Source organism: Chrysochloris asiatica, unplaced genomic scaffold (genome assembly GCF_000296735.1).
Source record: "Chrysochloris asiatica unplaced genomic scaffold, ChrAsi1.0 scaffold00053, whole genome shotgun sequence".
In the NCBI taxonomy this organism is placed as follows: Eukaryota; Metazoa; Chordata; class Mammalia; order Afrosoricida; family Chrysochloridae; genus Chrysochloris; species Chrysochloris asiatica.
This window is the reverse complement of record NW_006408571.1, coordinates 18,319,818-18,342,398: the sequence shown is the minus strand read 5'-3', so window position 1 is coordinate 18,342,398 and position 22,581 is coordinate 18,319,818. Positions and strand designations below refer to the sequence as shown.

Genomic DNA, 22,581 nt, shown 5'->3' with positions numbered 1-22,581 from the left:
TTCTCTACACCGGGATCCTTTCTAGTTCTAACAAATGAGTAGCCCTTAGGTATATAGTCTTCATGTGTTTTGTGAGATGTTAACAAATCCCAGTGGCAATGGACCATGGGAGCTGACAGTAGAGTCGATTTGCATAGGTTCTATTAAGGATATGTGGACTATACAGACCACATGGGCAGTAGGTGAAGGACCGAATCCTTCCAGCTCATGACCTAGTTCAGTGGACTAGACAGAGCAAGAGGCCACCTGACCTGAAGAGCTGATTCCTGGAAGTTGTGAAGACTCAGCCTATGGTTGGTGACAAGAAATGGAAATATGGGAAAGTGAGGCCTGGATCCACTTCCAGCTGCAAAGTTAGTCATAAAGGTGGGGTTTGCCCATCTTTTCTAAAGCCACAGGCACTTTCTTGGAATTATATTTTAAAATATTGTTGTGACACTCTCCCTTACCTTACCCCTAGCCCCAAAAGTCAATGTTCATTTATGTGACTTTAATAGGTAAACCTGGTGTGGGGCTGTACGGTAAGCACTAGACTACAAGGATGGTTTGAGGCTGGTGGTTCGAACTCACCAGCTGCTCCTAGAAAACCCTACACAGGGTCACTATGAGTCAGAACCAACTCAACAGCACTTAACAACAAAGTAAGAAATCCACAGATCCGGAAGTAAATTCCAGCTCTTCCACTTAAAAGTTGAGCGACTTCAATGTCCACTTCCTCCTGTGTGAAATGGAGCAAATAGTAAATTCCACCCTACACTATTGATTACATAAATAGCTCTGTCTCTAAAATTAAGAATGAGTTGTTGTTGTTGTTGTTAAGTGCAGTCCAGTTGATTCAGACCCATAAAGACCCTGTCTAGGGTTTCCAAGGAGCAGCTGAAGCATTAGCCCACAGCCCCACACCAGGACAAGAATGAGTACTTGACCCCTAATTAACAAAAAATTCTTGCCTTTCTCTTCTCACATAATCCTCCCAGTTGGCAGCAACTGTCATACTCATTTGCACATAAAAAATAAGAGACCAGAGAAGGGAAGCTAGCTGCCCAAGATCTCACAACAGGTAAGTCGCAGGGCGGATAGCTGAACCCGGATCTAACTGATTTTATCAGGAATAACTCCAAGTCTGAAAGATGGGGTAAAGTCAGTACAGTAAGTTTGCAAGACCTAATCGTGCACCCAAAGAGCCAAACAAAGTGGGTCCTGCCTGAAGCCTCCACCTCCAGAATTTGAGAAGCAATGCAGCTCTGGTGCTCCACAGGGAAGCAGATGCATGTAAGAGCATTGCATACCCGGTGGTATTTTCTGTTGGAAGCAGCCAGTTTTGTAGACATTTCCATCAATTTTAACTTGCTGCCAGCATTTGCATGATTTCAGAATCGTTTTCAAGTCTTCCTATGGGGACATTGGCACCTGGGAAAAAACAGGAGTCTAGACAAGCACAGGTGTGAAAAGAGAAGTCGTACTTCGCTTCTCCCAGGAACTGATGTAGTTTTACTGGAACATGTTCAGGGGAGTAGCAGGGCCAAGAGCCTAGTTAGTCTTCTATATCCCACAAACCTTAGAACTTTGGGCTCTTTCCCTAATATGGTCTTTCTCCAATGACTTAAAAGGTTCAGGTCAAACTTCACCTATAATCCATTTTCCTAGTTTCATTTAAGTACTTAGTTCCTACTCAGCATATGTTTGCTAGCTTGTGTCCACTTAGAAGTGGCCAGAATTGCTGGCATCTCAATCAGATTAGAACAGTCCTTAATTTACAAAATGAAAACAATTTTACTCACCACTCTATCAAGTGAATTCTTTAAAAATGTGGGTCTACCAATCAGTATCAAACGGATGGAAGGCCCTGGTTATGTTCACAGAATTAAGAACTGGAAGAGCAAAGAGGAAAAAATATTATCTATGGTTTTAGAGACAAAGAACAGAATGGAAAAAAAAAAAAATTTCATCCAAGATTTCTGATTTCTGATTTCTTTGACTATTTTCCTGGTACCAGCTGCATCTGAACACAGATCTGCCTGAAGGAGTTATAGACATATTCCTTGTGAACTGCAAAATACCCAAAGTGACAATCACCAGGACAAAAATACCTAGAAGAAAACAAGCCAAGGCCAATTACAATATATTGGTTTTGAACAACTATGAGGTCATATAAGGAACTGCCAATTCAACACAGACAGCAGTCTCCACCAGACGTATGCTCTACATGCTTACTTATAACTCTAAAGGCAGGGAGACTAAGGGTGCTAAGAGACATCAGTAATCAGACTTGGGATAAAATAATTAGAAAGTTTATTAGCCAAAGGAAAAAATATTGGATTCATCAAAGTCAATTCTCATTAAGTGAGAAAAAGTAAGTTTACAGAAAATTTCTTTCTTGTGAACAATAAAAAAAAAAAAAAATCACTATGCTTTTGGTCCAAGATACGTTGGTTTTTTTCCTTCTTCTTCAGATGAAAGACAGATGGATGGAGCTGAATCTATGAACGAGTGTACTTGCCCCAAATGTGCAACATAAATACAGAAGCGATGAACAGAAGACTCATAACCAATACTGGAACAGGGCCACTAGAAATAAGAAGAAAAGGAATACTTACTTTCAGTAATAATATATTGTTATATTTTCAATACTACTGATTACCTAGGACGGGAGACCATGTAAGATTCATGCAGGAACATCATGCACATCATTTTTAACTATTAACCAAATTGCTAATGTGAATATTTTGAGGAAGTGCTGTTGGCATCACGATTATATTTAGAAAAGAGGAGTCCTTATCTTTTAGCGAAGCATACTGAAATATATTCAGATAAAATATGTGATGTCTTGGATTTGCTTCAAAGTAGGATGGAACAGTGAGGGGTGGGTGGGAGTAGTAAGGAAACACGACAGGCCATGAGTTGCTAGCTGCTGAAGCTACCAAATGGGCACATGAGGGCTCTGTAAACTCGCTCTCTACATGTACATACTTGGTGTTGTCTATAAGAAAAGCAAAAGGAAATTTGCCCAAAGTCTTTAATTGCAAATGATCCAAATACCAAACTAATGTTTTCAAATTCAGATTCATTTAAAGACAACAATCTTCACAGCCTAACTACGGTGCACTCTAGGTATACCAAGAGGAATGGCACATTATAATTTACCAAGTGATTTCAAATATGTGATCCCATTTGATCTCTACAACAAATACATGAGGTAGGTATGTTATTCACCTCATTTTATAAATAAGGAAAACAGGCTTAGAGAAATTTTTACTTTCTAAAAGACAGCCAAGAAAGATTCAAACTAGTTTTCTGATTTTATAGATATCACTCCATTGCTTCAAGGTTCTAACCTTCAAAAGCAAACATTCTAGGCAATATGTATTAAGTTTAATTATGAGTTTTTATAGAAGGAAGTTGGTTTTACTCATCAGCCCATTCTAAATCCAATAGTTTTCAAGTTTTTAAACCAGTATGTGGATTCTTTATAAAAGGAGAACCCACTGATCTTACACAGCCTGTGAATATCTAACTTAGTGAAATCTGACAGACCCATCCATATCTTGTACTCTTCCTGCCAACACCAGGTTTGGAGAATTCAAGATGTCTCAACATGACACCTCAAAACAACTGGGAGCAGACAATGGAAAAGACCACAAATAAAGACTCTTTGTAATCATCAAGGCAGTAGAAGAAACCCCAGGAGTAAGAGAATCCACTAGTGGACAATAAATGACGTGTACAGATCAAAGTCCTTGCTACACTCCACTTCTGTTCTTCTAGAATTGATACAACTAAGGAAGTAACAAATTGAGATGGACCTAGGAAGAGACTGCGCTTAGCTCATGGTGGTGGTGGTGTGCCGTGGAGTTGGTTCTGACTTACAGCGACCCTATAAACCGTTTCCGAGGCTGGAAATCTTTATAGGAGCAGAGAGCCTCATCTTCCTCCTGCGGAAGCACTGGTAGTTTCCCACAAAGTACACCTCGTGACCACTACGCTCCCAGAGCTCCTCGCACTTGCTCGTTGCACCCGTTTTCCAGCCAGGCTACAGCAGCACCCATCAGAGTAGACTAGCTGAGCGTGCAGCTCTCAGTCCCACATTGCAAGCGGCTGAAAGCCCACTGTCACTTAGCAACTGTGAGTTTGGCCCTGTTACTTATCTTCTCGAAGCCTCAGTCTCCTCATCTATAAAGTGGACTCGATCACAGTACCAATAGCACCAACCTTGCAGGGTTGTTGAGGTATTAAATAAATTAGTACAAATATAACACTTGTAGCTTGTAGCAAACACTCAGTCAACTGTTATTAATATCATCTGAAATCAAAACAAAACAAAAATCTAAGCTCCTAGGAAGAGTCAAAAACATGGTTAAGCTATTTTAAGATGTGGTACAAAAATGTCCAGCTGCGTCCTTTCACCAAAAACATCTGCTGCTGGTGTGATGAGAATGGGATTTCTGACACCTTAAGGAATCATCTCTAATAGTTCCTGGGAGAGCGCAAACTCCAGCAGCAAACAGGTCTGGCTGCACAAAACCAAGAGAACAGGCTTTGATGCCATTCTGGAGAAGTACCCTTGGGGTACTCTGACGAGCAAGGGGCTTCAAAATGTCTCCAGGAAATACTCAGAAAAATTACTTTTAACAAAGATCAAAAGCATGCCAGCCAGAATGCTGCCAACCATCATGCCCCCAGCCCCAACAATTACTTCCTAGAATACATTATCTCACTAAACAAATCTCCAGAATTTCAGGGAAGCCCTCATAAACCAGAACTGAAACTCAAGCAAAACTGTTGGTCACCTTAAAACCCCAAATGACAAGGACACCCACACCTGCAGATAATACCCACATGACCTGGACCAGATGACTAGATGATCGGAGCTCAACCAGAAGAAAGAAGAGGAAAAAAAAAGAGTGAGCTGATACAATCTGATGAACTTGACCTATACCTATGGAACAACACCAAAGAAGGAACAAATCCTTACAGCAAGAAACATTCCCACCCCCTCCACACAGAGTGGGCAGAGATGGGCAACTTGGACATTGGACATCCAAATGGGGAGGTGGTGGACTACAAAGGAAGTGACTGGCTTACAAGCTTTCAAGAGGGAACCTAGAGCTAGGGGGCATGGAGGAAGGCAGAATCTCCAGTGAGTACTATCCAATCTGTCTAGGCGGAGCTGATGAAATGAAATACAGATGGGTAACTCGTGATACTGTAGTGAATAATGGTTATCAGGACTGATTATGAGGGTTGGAAGTGCAAAGGTAGATGTTTCATAGCAAGGAAGGGAGCGATTATTTCTCCAGTCTAGGAGCGGAGGTCTCTAGGACCATCAACGGAGAAGAGCCAAGAGTAGGACCCTACCCAGAGAACCAGAGATCCCTGAGATGGAGACAGAGACCATGACGTGGAGTGATGAAGCGGCTAGGGACTTTGGATCCAGAGAGGGAGAGGGACTGTGGGCCGAAGACTGGGGGGGGAGGGGGACGGGTTTCTAGGATATGCCCTTTGGTTGGTTGATGATGCATGAAGGGGACTGGAACCATGGCAATGAAATGATATACAATGGAATGAATGTAAAACTAAAGTTCTCTCATGTAAACTATCATATAATTCACAATAAAACATTTTTTTTTTAAAATCCAAATGACTCTAATTTGGTCTTTTTTTCTAGCAAACAGGCAGTATGACAGGAGCATGGAAATGACAGTCAGAGTGTCTGGTTTCACTTGTAGGTCGGTCTTTGTCACAGTGCCTCTCTCATCTGAGCTCCTTCATCTGCAAAAGGCCCAACATCTCTGAGGATTATGGGGCATATCAAACAAGAGAAAAGCTCCTGAACACTCTCGGCAAGGCACCGGGTACCAGGCAGTGAAGATGAGAGCTGCTGCTTTTCCTCCCGTTCTTTACAAAACCCACGAGGTTTAGTCAAGAAACAGCAGTAAGCATGGTGTCCTACAGCTTACTCCAGTCAGATCCCAGTGGGATTAGACCTGCCGCATGGTACCAGCAAGTCTGGAGGGGAGGTGGGCACAGTTTGGAGGACAGGGGTCCGAGGATGGCCATTTCCAATCGCCTAATGTGTGCTCCCTGGTGTGGCGCTGTGGGCTAATGCGTCAGACTGCAAAGTTGTTTGAACCGATGGTTCAAGCTTACCAGCTGCTCCTTGGAAACCCTATATAGGGTTGTTATGGATCAGAATCAACTCAACGACACTTAACAACAAAAACAGTGAGTTCTCCCAGGCCTAAGCATCTGAAAAGAGATGTTTGCTCCCTGGGATTCACTCACCACCCACTGATAGCAAGGAGGCCAAGGAGCTTTTGGTAACACAGCCTAACAGAGAAACTTCCATTAGGCTATAATCCTATCAACTTGGGCCTCTAGAAATGTTTTGAAAAATCACCCAATTCCTATTCAAATGGTTACTTCCATTTCTCAATGTGGGACAAGAACACCAAATGAAGAGCAATTTCATCTAATTAAGCAGTTTTCCCTCCAGTTCTCTGTGTTCCCATCATTTATTTTGATATAGCTACATGAAGAGCTGCCCTCGTTCTCACTCAATGCATGAAGAAATATCATTCCAGGGTCTAGACTGTCTAACCTGCTGATACATGAGGCAAACCAAGACCAGCCCACCTGGCAAAAAAGAAGCTATGCAAATTGTAAATCTCATCAAAGCAAATAGCACTGGCAGCAGACAGACAGACAGACAGACAGCACTGCCAAGCCGCTACCCAATCAGGAGAGAAGCACAAGTCTGCTGCCATGACTTACACTTTGAGGCCAGGTGAGTCTTCAGTGTAGAATCGCCACATCCCACCAGTGCCCGCCGAGGTTGTGCGGCCAGCACTTCTTGCACCACAGCTGGCATTTTTCCTGTCAGAGAGAACAAGGTCACAAACTGCCTTTTCTGGGACCACTGCATTGCTTAAAACACTTTAAGGGAAGCAGCTTTTTCTCTCTGTGGGGACTCCCCAGGTCCCTTCCTGTGGACCTCTCTGAGTGCGGTGACCTCAGTGAACTGCTAATGCCTGTGGTAGCCCTGCTATACGTGACTGCTGCCATCTTACAAGTGAGGACAGAAGGTTCCCAAAGCAGAAGCAAAGCGTCTAAGGCTGAACTGGGAAGTGGGCCCACTTGTGAGTCCAGGGCCCAGCCACATGCCACCAGGCCACCGCAGTTAGATAGGGAATTTCAGTTTCTCGTCATACGTGTTTTTGAAAAGCCAATAATAACCCTCTGTTGAAAAATACTCTAAATCTTATTACCTAGTCTTTACAAGTGACTACTTACAGCAAGCTTCAAATGTGTCCAGGTCTTAAAATGGAGCACATACTTTACGAACAGTACCTTGCAATGTTTTTACGATTTTGATATACTGCTCACGGACCTCAGACAGAAACCCCAATCGGGGCCTGAGCAAGGCTTGTGACATGAGCCATGTGACACAAGCAGGAAACAGAAAACAGTACCAACACTCAGCTCAGAAGAGTTAGCTGCTGGCCAGGAGAGGCCCAGGGCAGCCTTCCCTCCTCTGTAGAACCCCTCATTCACTCAGTGACAGTTCTCCAGACAGCTGGTTTCCACACTGGATTAGGGTGGACCTAATCATAGTGCTTACGAATTGGGCTGCTAACCCCAGGGACAGCAGTTCGAAACCAGCAGCGGTTCCGCGGGAGAAAGATGAGGCTCTCTGCTCAGCCTCAGAAACCCTACGCAGGGTCGCTGTGAGTCGGAACCAACTCCATAGTACACCAGCAGCAGCAGCAATCCTCTCTGTGGAGGCCTGATGTGGTGCTGTAGGATAAGCACTGGACCACAAGGTAGGTATGAAGCAAGGTCAGCGGTTCAAACCCACCAGCCACTCCTGAGAAACCCAATGTAGGGTCACTAGGAGTCGGAATTAACTCGACAGCACTTAACAACAACAATCTCATTTGTGGTGTCCTTATAAAAGAGGAGAAGACAGAGAGAAAGGTGCAAAGGAGCATGTGAAGATACTTGTTGCTAAGTGCCATCAAGTCGGTGCTGGCTCACAGTGACCCTTAGAGTCTCCAAGGCTATAAATCTTTGGGGGAGCAGAAAGCCTCATCTTTCTTCCAAGGAGCAGTTGGTGGGCTGTGGTTCACAGTCAGCGCTTATCCTATAGAGCCACCGTGCTCTCAAATATGCATTTACACACCAATAAACACCTGGGGCTAACAGAAGTTGGATTCCTGGTGTGGTGCTATAGATTAGCACTGCACTGCTAACCACAAAGTCGGCAATTCAAACCCACTAAAAGCTGCTAGGAAACCCTACACAGTGTCGCTATGAGTCAGAACCAACTCAAGAGCACTTAACAACCACCAGAAGCTGCGGGATAAGAACCTTGGGAGGCAGTATAACCCTGTCAACAACCTGAATGTGAACTACTCGTCTCCAGAAATTAGAGCAGTTTCTGATGTGGAAAGCCACCCACTTTCTGGTGCTTTGGTACGGCAGCCCCAGGAAACTTAATAGCCCTACCGTGGCCTTTAACCGAATAAGTACTGGACTGCTGACCAAAAGGCTGGCCATTCAAACCCACCAGCTGCTCCTGGGAAACCCTATACAGGGCTCGCTATGAGTCAGAACTGACTCGATGGCACTGAACAGCAACTACACGCACGCAGCACTGGTCTCAAGCTCAGGGAGCCCACCCCCACAGCCTGATGGGATGAACAAGTAGAGGCCTGGTTCCAGCCAGGGTTCATGCTACCACTTCATAAACACATTCCTTTCATCAGGGTCAAGCTCAGGGAGCCCACCCCCACAGCCTGATGGGATGAACAAGTAGAGGCCTGGTTCCAGCCAGGGTTCATGCTACCACTTTGTAAACAAGTTCCCTCCATCAGGGTCAAGCTCAGGAAGTCCGCCCCTACAGCCTGATGGGATGGACGAGTAGAGGCCTGGTTCCAGCCAGGATTCATGCTACCACTTCGTAAACACGTTCCCACCATCAAGGTCAAGCGATGATTAAGGACTATCACACTAACAAGGATTTTGTTATGGCAAACACAACTGAACAGAAATTTACAGAACAACTAGTACCCTTCCCTTAGAGGAAGTGACACACACATACCCCATGTAATCTGGAGGGGAGGCAGCTGAAACCTTGAGTGAGAAGAGAAACCCAGCGTGGACAAGGGACGCCGTCAGCTGCACCAGGACTAGGACCCATGCACTAGAACTTTCCACTGTCCCCATGACCTCTCAACTCCAGGTCATGTCTATAAAGTCTCCGGAAATCATAGACATCTTGGAAGAGTCGAAGTCTGGCCTCTTTTAAGATTTCTTATCTGCATTGGCACAGACATTACAGGATTTGAAAACCAGGGCACCTAGAAATACCAAAATGTCCTCAAAATCCCTCCAATTCCCCACTGGGAATCTAGTAAAGGCTGGCAGAGCCTACATTAACCTCTGAAATTTCTTTCTGCAGTCTATTTTCTTTCTGGCCATTTTGTAATTGCTTCCCTCGTCCTATGCCTTAACATATGGTTTTCATAATAAACACTTAACACGCTTTGTTCTAATGTGATGGCTTTCCAGCTAATCCTTCAAGAAGTCAAGTTCATTCCCACCTCAGTCTTTACAAGTCATGTGGAAAGCCTAACCCTCCCCAGAGCTTTGTATGAATTGCTCCTTGCTCGTTTCAGGTCTCTCAAATGTCACCTAAAGGCTCTCTTAAAACACATCTTCACTCTGTCTTCACACTCTATCTCTACCAAGCACTGCTATTCTGGATAATCCTGAAATGACATGATTTCTTTGCCTTTTTTATAGTCTCTCACACTAGAATAGAATGGGAACTTCAAAAAGTTCATGGAGAGATGGAATGGTTACATAAACTTTTGGAAGTCCCCTCATGTAAGGTTCCTGAGTACAACCCTGACTACTTTGTTCAGATAGAGCCTCAAAACTGGAACAGGGACCGGCATGTAGAAGATCCTAATAACTATTTGGTAACCATCTTAATACCCCAGATTCCCCTTCATCCTCTCAAACACTGCTTGGCACTTCAAAGTCTACATTGTACTTTTATCCTTTTCATTTTCACTTGTAGAGACTTCATTTTACACCGTAGTAAGCAGAGATAGGACTTCAACCCTGGACTGACCTTAAGGTCAAACTATTTTCTCTCCAAGGTTTTGCTTCTACTACCTCACTGTGTAGACAAAACAATGCCGATCTGCAGACAACCTAATAAAAACATTATTAACCTCAGATTTATAAAGCAGGGATATATTCTTAGACAACAGTACTTATTACATTTATGAACAGTGTTAGCATTCCTAGAAGGGGACACAGTAAGTCCTCTCACTATATACAACCAGGGTCTGGCTCGCCAAGTTATACTGGCCTCAGACATACTGAATCCTAAAAGATGACATCAAAACCCACATCTGCATCTGTTCCTAAACGTTTAAGTTCATTTCACTAATGTATCAGTTATTTAATATTTCTGCACCTTGGAATGTCTTACCTATAATCTTATCTATTACAGGACTACCTTAAAATCACCTTTAATAAGTCACTTACTATCATTCAACAAAGGACCTCTGGTAGCGTAGTGGTTACGAATCGAGCTGCGAACCTTAAGGTCAGCAGTTTCAAACTACCAGCCGCACTGCGGGGAAAAAGACAAGGCTTTCTGCTCCTGTAAAGATTTACAGCCTTGGAAACCCTGTACAGGGTCGCTATAGGTCAGAACAGACTTGATGGCACTTAACAACATCATTCAACAAAGCCCCCCAGCCCTACGGATTTCTGCATCATCTCTCAGAGAAGTCTGTGGATCTTTTCTACTTAGTCTTTGATGCTCACATTTGGTTTATGAAGTAATTTGCCTCCTTTCTTCACTTTTCACCTACATACTGAATCCTTCCTTGCTAACATCCTAAAACCTAGCTTTCTTACTTTCACACTCAGGATGAAATGGTAATATTTTTAATCTCTGCCATTAGCTTTAGCGCAACTTCCCTACCTTCCATCCGAGGATAATCGTTCAGACCCACAGATGGTTCAGCGGTAGAATGCTCGCTCACCTGCCATCTGGAAACCCAGCACTGTCAACTCACTGCAACCCTATACGGCAGACCAGAACTTCTCCCACAGGGGTTTCAAAGTTGCAAAGTTTTATGGAAGTACACTGTTTCCATCTTTCTCCCATGGAGTGAGTTGTGGGTTTGAACCAATGACCTAATGGTTAGCAATTAAGTATTTTAAACACTGCTCCCCCAGGTTTCCTTCATACAGTGTTGTTGTCAAATGCCGTCGAGTCAATTCTGACCCATAGTGACCTTGTATAGGGTTTCCAAGGAGCAGCTGATGAGCTTGAACCGCTGACCTTGCAGTTCCAACGGCTTTGCAGTCTGGCGCATTAACCCACAGTGCCACACCAGGACTCGTCCATTCTGACTCACAGTGACTACATTCACACCAGAAGGAAACCCTGCCCGTCCTGTGCCATCCTCACAATCGTTGTGAAGCTTAAGTCCATTGCTGCTGCTGCTACACCAATCCATTTTGTTGGGGGTCATTACTGACATACATTGTTTTTGCTGTTGTTGTTGCAAAGTGCCTTCAAGTTGGTTCCAACCCGCAACAACTACCTATAGGGCTTCCAAGTTGTTGAGTTTGAACCCCAGACCCTGTGGTTCAAACCGCCCTTACAGTCGAATGCTTACCCTACAGTGCGACACCAGGACTCCTGATACACAACTGGCGCTTTATCTACCACATAATATGTTGGAGGAAAGAGCCACTCATCCCTTTGTGATTCTGTCATCTAGGTTCTTCTTATATAAAATATGCCTATCTGTCCTTTTGTGGCACTGTGGGTTAAGGCGCCAGACTGCAAAGCCATTTGAACTGCAAGGTCAGCGGTTCAAGCTCACCAACGTCTCCCTAGAAACCCTATACAGAGTCACTATGGGTCGGAACAGACTCGACAGCACTTAACAACAACGATCTGTCCTCTGCAGCTAAAAGAAAAGAAAAAAGAACAACCTCCCAGTCCTTCCCTTTTATATTCAAACAAAAGTAACCATAGGATTTGTGCCACAAATCAATCTTCTGATCCATGCTACATTCTTCTTTCTCTGAATTTTCTTAATGCCTAGAATTTGAATCACTGCTTAGCACTGAGTGATTGTCAGCGCACACTCTTGTGATGTCTCCCCAGTTTAAGGATAATGATGTAGATCAGGACCATGTCACAAACCAGGACTTGTGGGACCTATATTACTTTATATTCTTCTTCTGGCTTTCCTTTGTGTTAAAGGAGAAGCAAGGCACACAGAGACACTTGATAAATATATGCAAAACTCTATTTGTTCTTTTCAGATGGCCAAATTTCCCTACCACAGTACCACTAATGTTCATTAACCAGTTCCATTTCTTCTAGGAAATGACCCTATACGACATCCTTTCCAGCACAAAGGAGCTCTGAGATCCAGGGTAGGAATAGACAGCACTCCAAGTCCATATAACCTAACCACAACCTGACCCCTTGCTGTAAATATCTAACAACAAACCCAGGTCATCTCACCACTGCCGACGGCTCTATAGAAATGTCTGCGCTCTCAGCTGAGATAGCTCTCATCTCACTTCGAAGCATCATTTTAGATTTACCTACAGCAGTGAAGAAGTGAGTCCTGGTGGTGCAGTGATTATGCACTCAGGTGCTAACTGAAAAGTTAGCAGTTCTAACCCACCAGTCACTCTGTGAAAAAAAGGATGAGACAGTGTGTTTCCATTATGATTTACAGTCTTGGAAACCATCTGGGGCAGCCCTACTCTCCTTACAGGGTCACTTATGGATTTCTGGTATGGCACTGTAGGATCGGCACTGGACTACAAACCACAGGTCGGCAGTTCAAACCCACCAGCTACTCCTTGGAAACTCTACACAAGGTCGCTATGAGACGGAACCAACTTGACAGCACTTAACAACACCAAGGTCATTACAAGTCACAATTGACTTGATGACAGGGGTTTTGTAGTTAAGAAAGAAGTTCCATCCTTCATATCCTTAAAGACAGTGTTCATGGACTCTGCCTAGTCTTTTCTTGATAAAAATCTCACTGTTGTTAAGTGTCATTGAGTCGGTTCCAACTCATAGCTACCTGTGTAGGGTTTCCAAGGAGTGGCTAGTGAGCTTGAAACCACCAGCCTTGCAGTTCAAACCGATTTGGTAGTATAGCGCATTAACTGACAGCAAAAATTCCACTAGTTCCCTCAAAAATCCCAGGATAACAGGGCTGCTTGGCCCATCCTTTAGTCATCATTTATTGTTGTGTTGTTGTTGTTGTTGTTAAGTGCCTTCAAGTCGGTTCCGACCCATAGCGACCCTGTACAGGGTTTCCGAGGGTGTAAATCTTTACGGGAGTAGAAAGCCTCATCTTTCTCCCGCGGAGCAGCTGGTAGTTTTGAACCGCTGACCTTAAGGTTTGCAGCCCGATTCGTAACCACTACGCTACCAGAGTGTTAAGCCTTGTAATAGGAATCAGGGATAAAGAAGCTAAATAACTACTGCTGTCTGCAGAGTCGGGGGAGCTCTGAGAAGAAGTCATTCCTGAGATCAGTCTTGAGAATAGAAATCTGAGGAAAGGGGTCAAGAAGAAAGTTCAGAGCCTCCAAAAGAGTAAATTCAGAAACAGAAGGAGCTCTGGTAGCGTAGTGGTTACGAATCGGGCTGCGAACCTTAAGGTCAGCGGTTCGAAACTACCAGCCGCTCCGCGGGAGAAAGATGAGGCTTTCTACTCCCGTAAAGATTTACACCCTCGGAAACCCTGTACAGGGTCGCTATGGGTCGGAACTGACTCGACGGCACTTAACAACAACAACAACAATAAGTACACCATTGCTGGATAACAGAAGAAAGAAGAAGGTTAGGCTGAAAAGACCATCAAAAGCCTCATAACCCATTCTTTAAAGTTCAGCAACAAGAAATTACAGATCTTCAAGGAGAAGAATGAGGAGTCAGAGTGGAGGGCAGATGACCATGGAAATGACCTAGGAAGGAGACGCTGTGGTGTTGCTGTACAGTGGGTCCGTTCTGACCCAGTCTGACCCTGAATAGGATTTCCGAAGAGCGGCTAGTGGGTTTGGAATGCCAACCTTGTGGCTGGCACTCCAGTGCTGATCCCAGAGAAGTATCAAATGCAACAGTCCAGATAAAAGAAACTGAAGGCTAACATGAGGTGGTGGAAATGGAGAAGGAAAAGAAACATGAGAAGGCTTTTCTGCAGATTTTAAAGTCTGGTCAATGACTGGGCAGAGAGGGCAGAAGAAACATCCAAGATGACACAGAAGTTTTTATCTTGAGTAAAGAGGTGGACAGCAGTGCCATATGGTAGAGATGCCATTTGGGGGCAAAAAGGTAGCCTTGAGTTTTGAGTACACAAGTTATGTTTTGCATGTGTATGGGACCTCCAGAGCGAAATGTGACTATAAAGCTCAGATTCAGTAACACCAGCGTTCCCAGAAGTCAGCTGACCATATTCCAGTCTGTGAACGCTCCTTTAAGAGTGGTACCAGAAACTGAACAACGCAAAGACAACGCTGCCAGGCTCTCGAGACACAATAGTAGGAGATCTGTAATTCCTGTAATTCCCGCTACAGCCACGTCAGATAAGGTTCATTTTGCTCTTGTAAATCTTCCTATCCCAAGATCACCCACCCAGGGCCACTGAATTCCTTGGCCGCACCTCTCCGAACCCACAACCCAGCCGGTCAATGGATCCTCACCTCTGTCGGACGGTGGACCCCGCCGCCCGGGCGGCCACCGCTTTGCTGGGCGAGCGCCCTGAGGAGCCCACGTTGGTGCCACTGGGGGTTGGACCAGGCTGCAGAGGAAGAGACAAGGAGACAGACGGGTCAACGCCGCGAGCCCAGACCCTGACAAGCGAGACCGGCACCCGCGCCAAAGGATCGGGAGAGCGAAGACACGGGGAGACAGCACAACACAGGCAGAAGTCAGGCGACCTGGGGGAAGCAGGGTTCAAGGAGGGTAGGCTGAGGCCACCATACCATGTTGGAAGCTAGAAGGTAGCAAGCTGAAGCGGATGGCCGGAAGCTGAGTAGCCCTCCAAATACCCGCGGCTGGAGAGACTGGCTCAGACCCCGCCCCCAGACCTGCTGGCAGGGGCCTCATTGACTCCAGGGACGTCTAGGCTGCCCCTGTTAATTGCCTGTATATATTTCACTCCGGGGGTTTTGGTCAGCTACTGTATAGAAAGTATAGACCCGCATCTCCTTCCTATAGATAATCCTTAATTGGGTCCAACATCTACAAAGAGAAGATATAGCCGATGTCAGGCGAGGTGTTTTATCCGGCAGTTAATAGGCTCCTATACCTTTGCGCTGATGTGGCCTAACTGACGTGCACAGAACGGGGGCGGGGTCGGCCTCCCAGTGGCCAGCTGGGAGTCGGGAGGCGGAGCTCTCCGGGAAGCCCCCTCTGGGCGCTGGGCGCAGGCGCGACTCCCTGGCGATGGCGGGGGACTCAGGTCATGATTGGGACCCGGGTCCCAGTCCTTCTGTGCTTTTTCTGCACCCGGACCTAGGCGTAGGTGGCGCCGAGCGGCTGGTGCTAGATGCGGCGCTGGCGCTGCGGACGCGCGGATGCGACGTGCAGATCTGGACGACGCACTACGACCCCGGCCACTGCTTCGCCGAGAGCCGCGAACTACCGGTGCACTGCGCCGGGGACTGGCTGCCGCGTAGCCTGGGCTGGGGCGGCCGCGGAACCGCGCTCTGCGCCTACCTGCGCATGGTCTACCTGGCTCTCTACGTGCTGCTGCTCAGCGGCGTGGAGTTCGACGTGGTCGTGTGCGACCAGGTGAGACGTCCACGGGGCTGCGCTGCGCCTGACTTGTTTTATCCGTTGTGCAGTGCGGCCACGCCAAGGCCCTTGCTGGCGTCCCGTTGCTCGTTATGGAGACCACCGCTTGATCTCCTGAGTACTCTTCTCAGTCTAAGGTTCAGAAAGATCTGAGTCTATCTGGAGAAATGAGGTGGGGGTGAGACGACGTTGTCCAACTTTAAGTGTGAGCTCTCCCTGCAGATTCCAGGGTCCCACCCTCAGAAGTTTTCATCCTGGAGTTGTAGCGTGGGTCTCCGAAATCTGCATTTTAACTGGGTCTCTTTAGAGAAAAGTCCAACTTCTGTACCTTGGTAAATACTGCACACAGGGATCTACCCTCCAGCTGTTCTAGATAACTTGCTTCTTAGAACCACCCCCCAAAAATTTTATTTTAAATGTAATTTTCATGATTAAAATTCAAGTAGTATGTAAAAATATGTCAAAGTCCCACCCTAATCCCACTCCCCAAAATTAGCCACTGATCCCACTCCCCAAAATTAGCCACTGTTTCTTCTGTATCTAGAAATGCCTATGTCCACAGCAGCATATGTATATATATATGTTGTTGTTAAGTGCCATTGAGTCAATTCCGACCCATAGCCACCCTGTATAGGGTTTCCAGTGAGCAGCTGGTGAGCTTGAACCACTGGCCTTGCAGTTCAAACGACTTTGCAGTCTTGACGCATTAGCCCACAGCGCCACACCAAGACTCATGTTGTTGTTGTTAGGTGCCATCAAGTCGGTACCAACTCATAGCGACCTTCTACACAACAGAAAGAAACACTGCCCGATCCTGGGCTAACCTCACAATTGTTGCCACGCTTGAGCCCATTGATGCTGCCACTTTGCCAATCCATCTCGTTGGGGGTCTTCCTCTTCTCTGACCCTCCACCCTACCAAACATGCTATCCTTCTCCAGTGAATGGCCCCTCCTGACAATATGTCCAAGTATGAGAGATGAAGTTTGGCCATCCTGGCCTCCAAGGAGCACTCTGGCTGCACTTCTTCAACAAAGATCTGTTGGTTCTTTTAGCAGCCCATGGAACTTTCAGTATTCTCTGCCAACATTATAGCTCAAAAGCATCAATTGTTCTACGGTCTTCCTTAGTGTCCAGCTTTTGTGTGTATATGAGGTTATTGAAAATACCATGGCTTGGGTCAGGCGCACCTTGTTGTTGTGAAGTGCCGTCAAGTCGGTTCCGACCCATAGCGACCCTGTAGGGTTTCCAAGGAGCAGCTGGTAAGCTTGAACTGCCAACCTTGCAGTTCAAATGGCTTTGCAGTCTGGCGCATTAACCCACAGCACTACACCACGTATGTCTTATATGTCCGTAATGGAGCGGTTAACACATCTGTTGGAAGAAAGGGAGCCCTGCTTGGTGTGGCATTGTAAGATAAGCCCAGGATCATAAGGTTGGTTTTAGCCACAAGGTCGGTAATTCAAGTTCCCCAGCCACTCCTCAGAGCCCTATCAGGGTCATTATGAGTCAGAACCAACTCAGCAGCATTTAATAACATTGGAAGGAAGGAGTCCTGGTGTAGTGCTGTAGGATAAACACTGAACTGCCAAACCTCAAGGAGTCCTGGTGTAGCTCTGTAAGGTAAGCATTGGGCTGCAAAGTCAGCAGCCACCTCTCGGAAACCCTATATAGGGTTGGTATGAGTCGGAGCCAACTCCACAGCACTTAACAACAAGAACAGCCAGCCTCAGTGTTGGTGGTTCAAACCCACCAGCCAATCTTTGGCAGCCCTATACAGGGTCACTGTGAGTCAGAACTGACTCGTCAACACTTAACAATATTGACAGACAGACCAGGCAGTGTATTTCTGAACACTCTATGGGTTACAGTGATCCAGGCCTGTTGGAGACCAGCTGGATGGTCTGTTGGGTAGTTTGCTTTATTTCCACAAAAATTTGTATTTGGGGCATTTTTATGTATCAAGATTAGAGATTCATTTCTCTCTTTGTAGTGGCTGCAAAATCCACTTTTGTTTGGATTTCACAAAAACATACACATTTTTCTATTAAAGGATACTAACATCTTAATTTTTTGTGGCCAGATCAGTGTTTTACTGAACATCTTTGTGTTTGTTGTTTGGTTTGGGGGAAGTGGAGAGAGCTGGTAGTTTGCAAGCATGGCCTTTGAGTAAATGCCTAGAAAGGGAGTTGTTAGATCAATAAAGACTGAAAGCTACTGCCAAATTTGCCTTCCAGAAGCTTCTGTCATGTTACTTCTACAGTGCATGCTTAGCACACATCCAATAAATGGCTACTGACCTTCTATACATTATGTCTAGTGCCAGGAAAGAGTCTAGGGAAACAGAAAATGGCCAGGGCCATAATTAATTAAGGAATAAAAATGAAGAAATTGAGACATATTAATCGAGGAATTGAAATAAAGAAATGAGACACGGGGGAGCCTGCGCATGAAGAATTCATTGTCCTTGCAAAGCAACAATGAAATACTTTCTTTTCTTTTCTTTTTCTTTCTTTCTTTCTTTCTCTCTTTGGATGGCAGAGCCACAAAGAGTTGTTTTATTATTTTTTATGCACAGACCCCTAGTTGAATTTTTCTCTTGTTGAATCATTCTCTGAGTTATTCATGATTTTATTGGTATCCCTTTTACTTTAGATTTTTTACTCTCCTACACTTTAGTATATGCTCATTAAAAGTTAGAAGCCACACATTAGCTACATTTTATTCTACTTGTAATCATAGGTAGTTTTAATACTTATATTAACAATATTCTTAAGACTGCTAGGAGACAGGACTTGTCAATTGAATTACTGCCAGCTTAGGTTTAGTGATTGTAAACATTCTTCCTTGTAGCCTTAGTTTAAGGCAATAAAGAATCCTAAACGTGAATAGACCATAAATAAGTGCTGTGGGTACAAGAATTTCAAAAAATATAATTAGACTATAGATAAGGGTTGTGAGAATCTACAGTTATATAAATAGGAAGTCTGATCAGTAAAATAGGGGAATTGTCTTGATAAGCTTCAGCTTCCCTGAGAAAGGATGTTTCTGTAAGAGGAAGCTAAAGAAGTGTAAATTGCATCTGACAATTAGGCTTGATGGCTTAAGATTTGACTAACAAAGGTTAAGAAACATGTAAAGGTTAACTTGCTTCTCAGAGAAAAGAACAGATTTATGTAGGAACAAATGTTTCACTAAAAGTTCCAAGGCGCCTGAATGTCTCTTATGCCTTGAGATAATGTCTTTGCTGTGACTTCTCATTCCTGTTGTAAATTTAAAAATTGTAAACCATAAGGAATGTGCCCCAAGTTAGATTGTACCTTGATGTCATTGATTGCTGTGAAAACAATGTTTTTTGTTTCTGTAACGGTATATAAGATGTTAAGAGAAGTAGAGATAGAGAGATATAGAAGTAGTAATATTAAAGTATGTAAGAAAAAAAACCCATAGACTCCGTGTAATCCGCCGACGTCGCACACGCTTTCGGAAAAAACCCTGAAATAAGTTTGCTGGGGCTGGCTCCCGGCAAGAAAACCAACTCACACTATCCATGAGGACCCTGTAGACTTGCCACCAGGGTCAGTAGCTGTACATAGTATTTGGTTGAAGTCACTTAATCTGTTCATTTTCCTTTGACTAGGTGTCTGCTTGCATCCCAGTGCTCAGACTGGCCAGACGGCGTAAGAAGATCCTGTTTTACTGTCATTTCCCGGATCTGCTGCTCACCAAGCGCGAGTCTTTCCTTAAACGACTGTATAGAACCCCGATCGACTGGATAGAGGAATACACCACTGGCATGGCTGACTGCATTGTAGTCAACAGTCGGTTTACAGCTAATGTTTTTAAAAACACGTTTAAGACCTTGTCTGGCATCGACCCCGATGTGCTCTACCCCTCTCTAAATGTCACCAGTTTTGACTCAGCTGTTCCTGAAAAACTTGATGAACTAGTCCCCGAAGGAAAAAAATTCCTATTTCTCTCCATAAACAGGTATGAAAGGAAGAAAAATCTGGCTTTGGCGCTGGAAGCACTAGTAGAGCTGCGTGGAAGATTGACAGCCCAGGACTGGGGCAGGGTCCATCTGATCCTGGCGGGAGGATATGATGCGAGAGTCCTGGAGAATGTGGAGCACTACCAGGAGCTGAAGAACATGGCCCAGCGGTTGGACCTGGACCAGCACTTGACCTTCCTGCGGTCTTTCTCGGACAAGCAGAAAATCTCCCTCCTCCACAGCTGTACGTGTGTGCTTTACACACCAAGCAATGAGCACTTTGGCATTGTCCCCCTGGAGGCCATGTACATGAAGTGCCCGGTCATCGCTACAAATTCAGGCGGGCCCCTGGAATCCATCCTGCACAACATCACAGGGTTTCTGTGTGAGCCTGACCCGGTGAACTTCTCAAAAGCCATGGAAAAGTTCATCTACAATCCTTCCTTGAAAACCACAATGGGACTGGCTGGAAGAGCTAGAGTGCAGGAGAAGTTTTCCTCAGAAGCATTTGCAGAACAGCTTTACCAGTATGTCACCAAACTGTCGGGATAACCAGGTTCTTTTTACGGTCTTTATGCTGGAGTCCTGATGTGGCACTGAAGGATAACCACTGGATTGCTAACCACAAGGTCAGCGGTTCAAACCCACCAGCCAGTCTTCAAAAACCCTATTTTAACAAACAACATGCTGCATTCATTCATAGCATTTTTGTGGTTTGTAGACGTGAAATGAAAAATCTGTAATCTACAGAAGAGATTTTTAAAAACCAAACAAAAATTTGAGCTACCTTTCTATACACCACACCTCTCTGCCTACTTTTTCAGAAGGAAAAAGACCTTTTATTCTATAATTATTCCTAGTGTACAGTGTACAACCCCATGCTAGGTAGAATACTTTAACTGTATTTCCACTGGATTACTATTGCGCTGCTTATATATTTTTAATTACATTGTGCCTTAATTGATTTTGATAGTCTGTGAATCATTATCAAACTTAATTTGACGTCAGTGTAATGCGTAGGATTTCTGTCGTTCCAGAAACCTAAGTGTTCATTGTCCTTTGTTGAGAAATTTTTGTCAGTAGTACTCTTTGCCTGAATCCATAGCAACAGTGCTCTGTATTTATTTTCAAGGATGACTTTTTGTAATTTTTGCACCCTGAGACATGTTAATAAAAGATGTGTCTCTTACCTAGGAAGAGACAATAAAATTACAGATTTGGGCCTCCATGATCTGTTTTGGAATTAGGAATGACAGTCAAGCTTAAAGTCAGAAAACAAGAGTAAATAGTGTCAGGCTGAAAAGGGCTTGTTGGCAAGTGTGCAGTGTGCCTCCTGGTCAAGGCACGCTTCTTAATGGTACCCTGTTAATATGTCTTATTGACTCAGTGTAGAACACCCATGCTTTTTATCCTTCAAGGCCTTCAAACGCCATTGCAATGAAGCTGTCCTTGACCCTCTGCCTGCCTCTCAAACCAGAAGAGCTCCTCCCTTCTGTCTGCTGCAGCCCTTTCTTGGCAGTGCCTATGAGTTCCTTATTCACCTGTGAACTCTCCAGCAGCCCAAGCTGCCAACAAACACTGTCTTATTCATGTATCTCCCCAGCAACTAGCCTGACACGTAGTAAATGGATAAAAACTTGGTTGAAAAACTAAGTACAAATAATAAACACACAGCAGTTTTCAATATACCTTTAAAGCTAAATTTGTAGAAGAGTAAGTTTAAAAATATTACTACAGAATCCAACACCTTTATTAAGCCAAACTATCAAAATGTGAAGCTATTGATTCTCATTATATCCTCCACCTAGGTCTGTACACTTCTGAAGGTGGTGATTCTCATCTCTAAGCTGTCATTCATCTCTAACTCTTCGCTGAAGAATTCTGTGCTCTTCAGTTTACCTCATGTCAAAACAGCAGTTGGGAAGAACAAACAAGATGGCGGCTCGGGTAACAGTGCAGTGAGGAGCTCTGCCGACAACAACACAATACCAGACCAAACAGGCTCAGGGGATGGTGCCAAAACTATGAACCACGTATAAAGGAATATTTAGAGGGTTGGAAGGCTTACAGGTAGGGGAATTTGTAGCAGAAGCAAGAAATCCATTGCTTTCGAATTAAAGACCCTCAGCTGCTCCCAGAGCCACCATCTTGGGTGAGATCAAGTGGGGGAAGGATCAGAACAGCCATGGATGCCTGACAGAACTGTAGAGATACAGGTGTGGACATGTTATTTTTTTGGTATCTGTTCATTGGTCCCTCGCTATCTGCACACCTCCATTCTGGTAACTATAGGGGTGCCTGAGTGAGTGGACACCCCAGCCCCACCCTCGGAGTGTTCTACTACGCATGCACACAGATCTCCTCAAAATTTAAAGAGACAGTTTCCACTTAAAGCCAAACGGCCACAGCTGGCCCTGAACTGTTCATAACTAGAAAAAAGACCAGAACAGGGATTGTGGAGTGGGACAAGCAGACTAAAATGGAAATAGGCCAAAAATTAAATCCTAAGTTATGTCAAAATGAGAAACAGTGGCATCTTGAAATTTCCCAAGAAGAGGAGTGAAAAGGGAAGCCCATTTCCTGATCACATCTACTTAGAGGCAATCAAAAAGCATTAAAAAATACCCAAATACACACCCATCTAAGTATGATACGGCCACAGAAAATTCCTGAATATGCCCAAAAAACAGAAGCAGATGATCATATCTGCACATGTCCAGAAA

General features: G+C 44.7%; 2 protein-coding genes across 2 annotated transcripts; one reads left to right on the top strand and one right to left on the bottom strand.

Annotated features, from left to right (window-relative positions):
* Positions 1–2,434: 2,434 nt before the first annotated feature.
* SEC61B (Sec61 beta subunit) lies at positions 2,435–15,178 on the bottom strand. Its single transcript, XM_006863195.1, has 5 exons — positions 15,160–15,178; positions 15,055–15,065; positions 14,773–14,870; positions 6,772–6,873; positions 2,435–2,568 (listed from the first exon to the last, which is right to left on the bottom strand). Exons 1-5 carry the CDS (start codon positions 15,176–15,178, stop codon positions 2,481–2,483), a joined length of 318 nt encoding a protein of 105 aa, XP_006863257.1. The 3' UTR covers positions 2,435–2,480.
* A 339-nt stretch (positions 15,179–15,517) lies between these two features.
* Positions 15,518–20,410, top strand: ALG2 (ALG2, alpha-1,3/1,6-mannosyltransferase). Its single transcript, XM_006863194.1, has 2 exons — positions 15,518–15,865; positions 19,508–20,410. Exons 1-2 carry the CDS (start codon positions 15,518–15,520, stop codon positions 20,408–20,410), a joined length of 1,251 nt encoding a protein of 416 aa, XP_006863256.1.
* Positions 20,411–22,581: the final 2,171 nt, after the last annotated feature.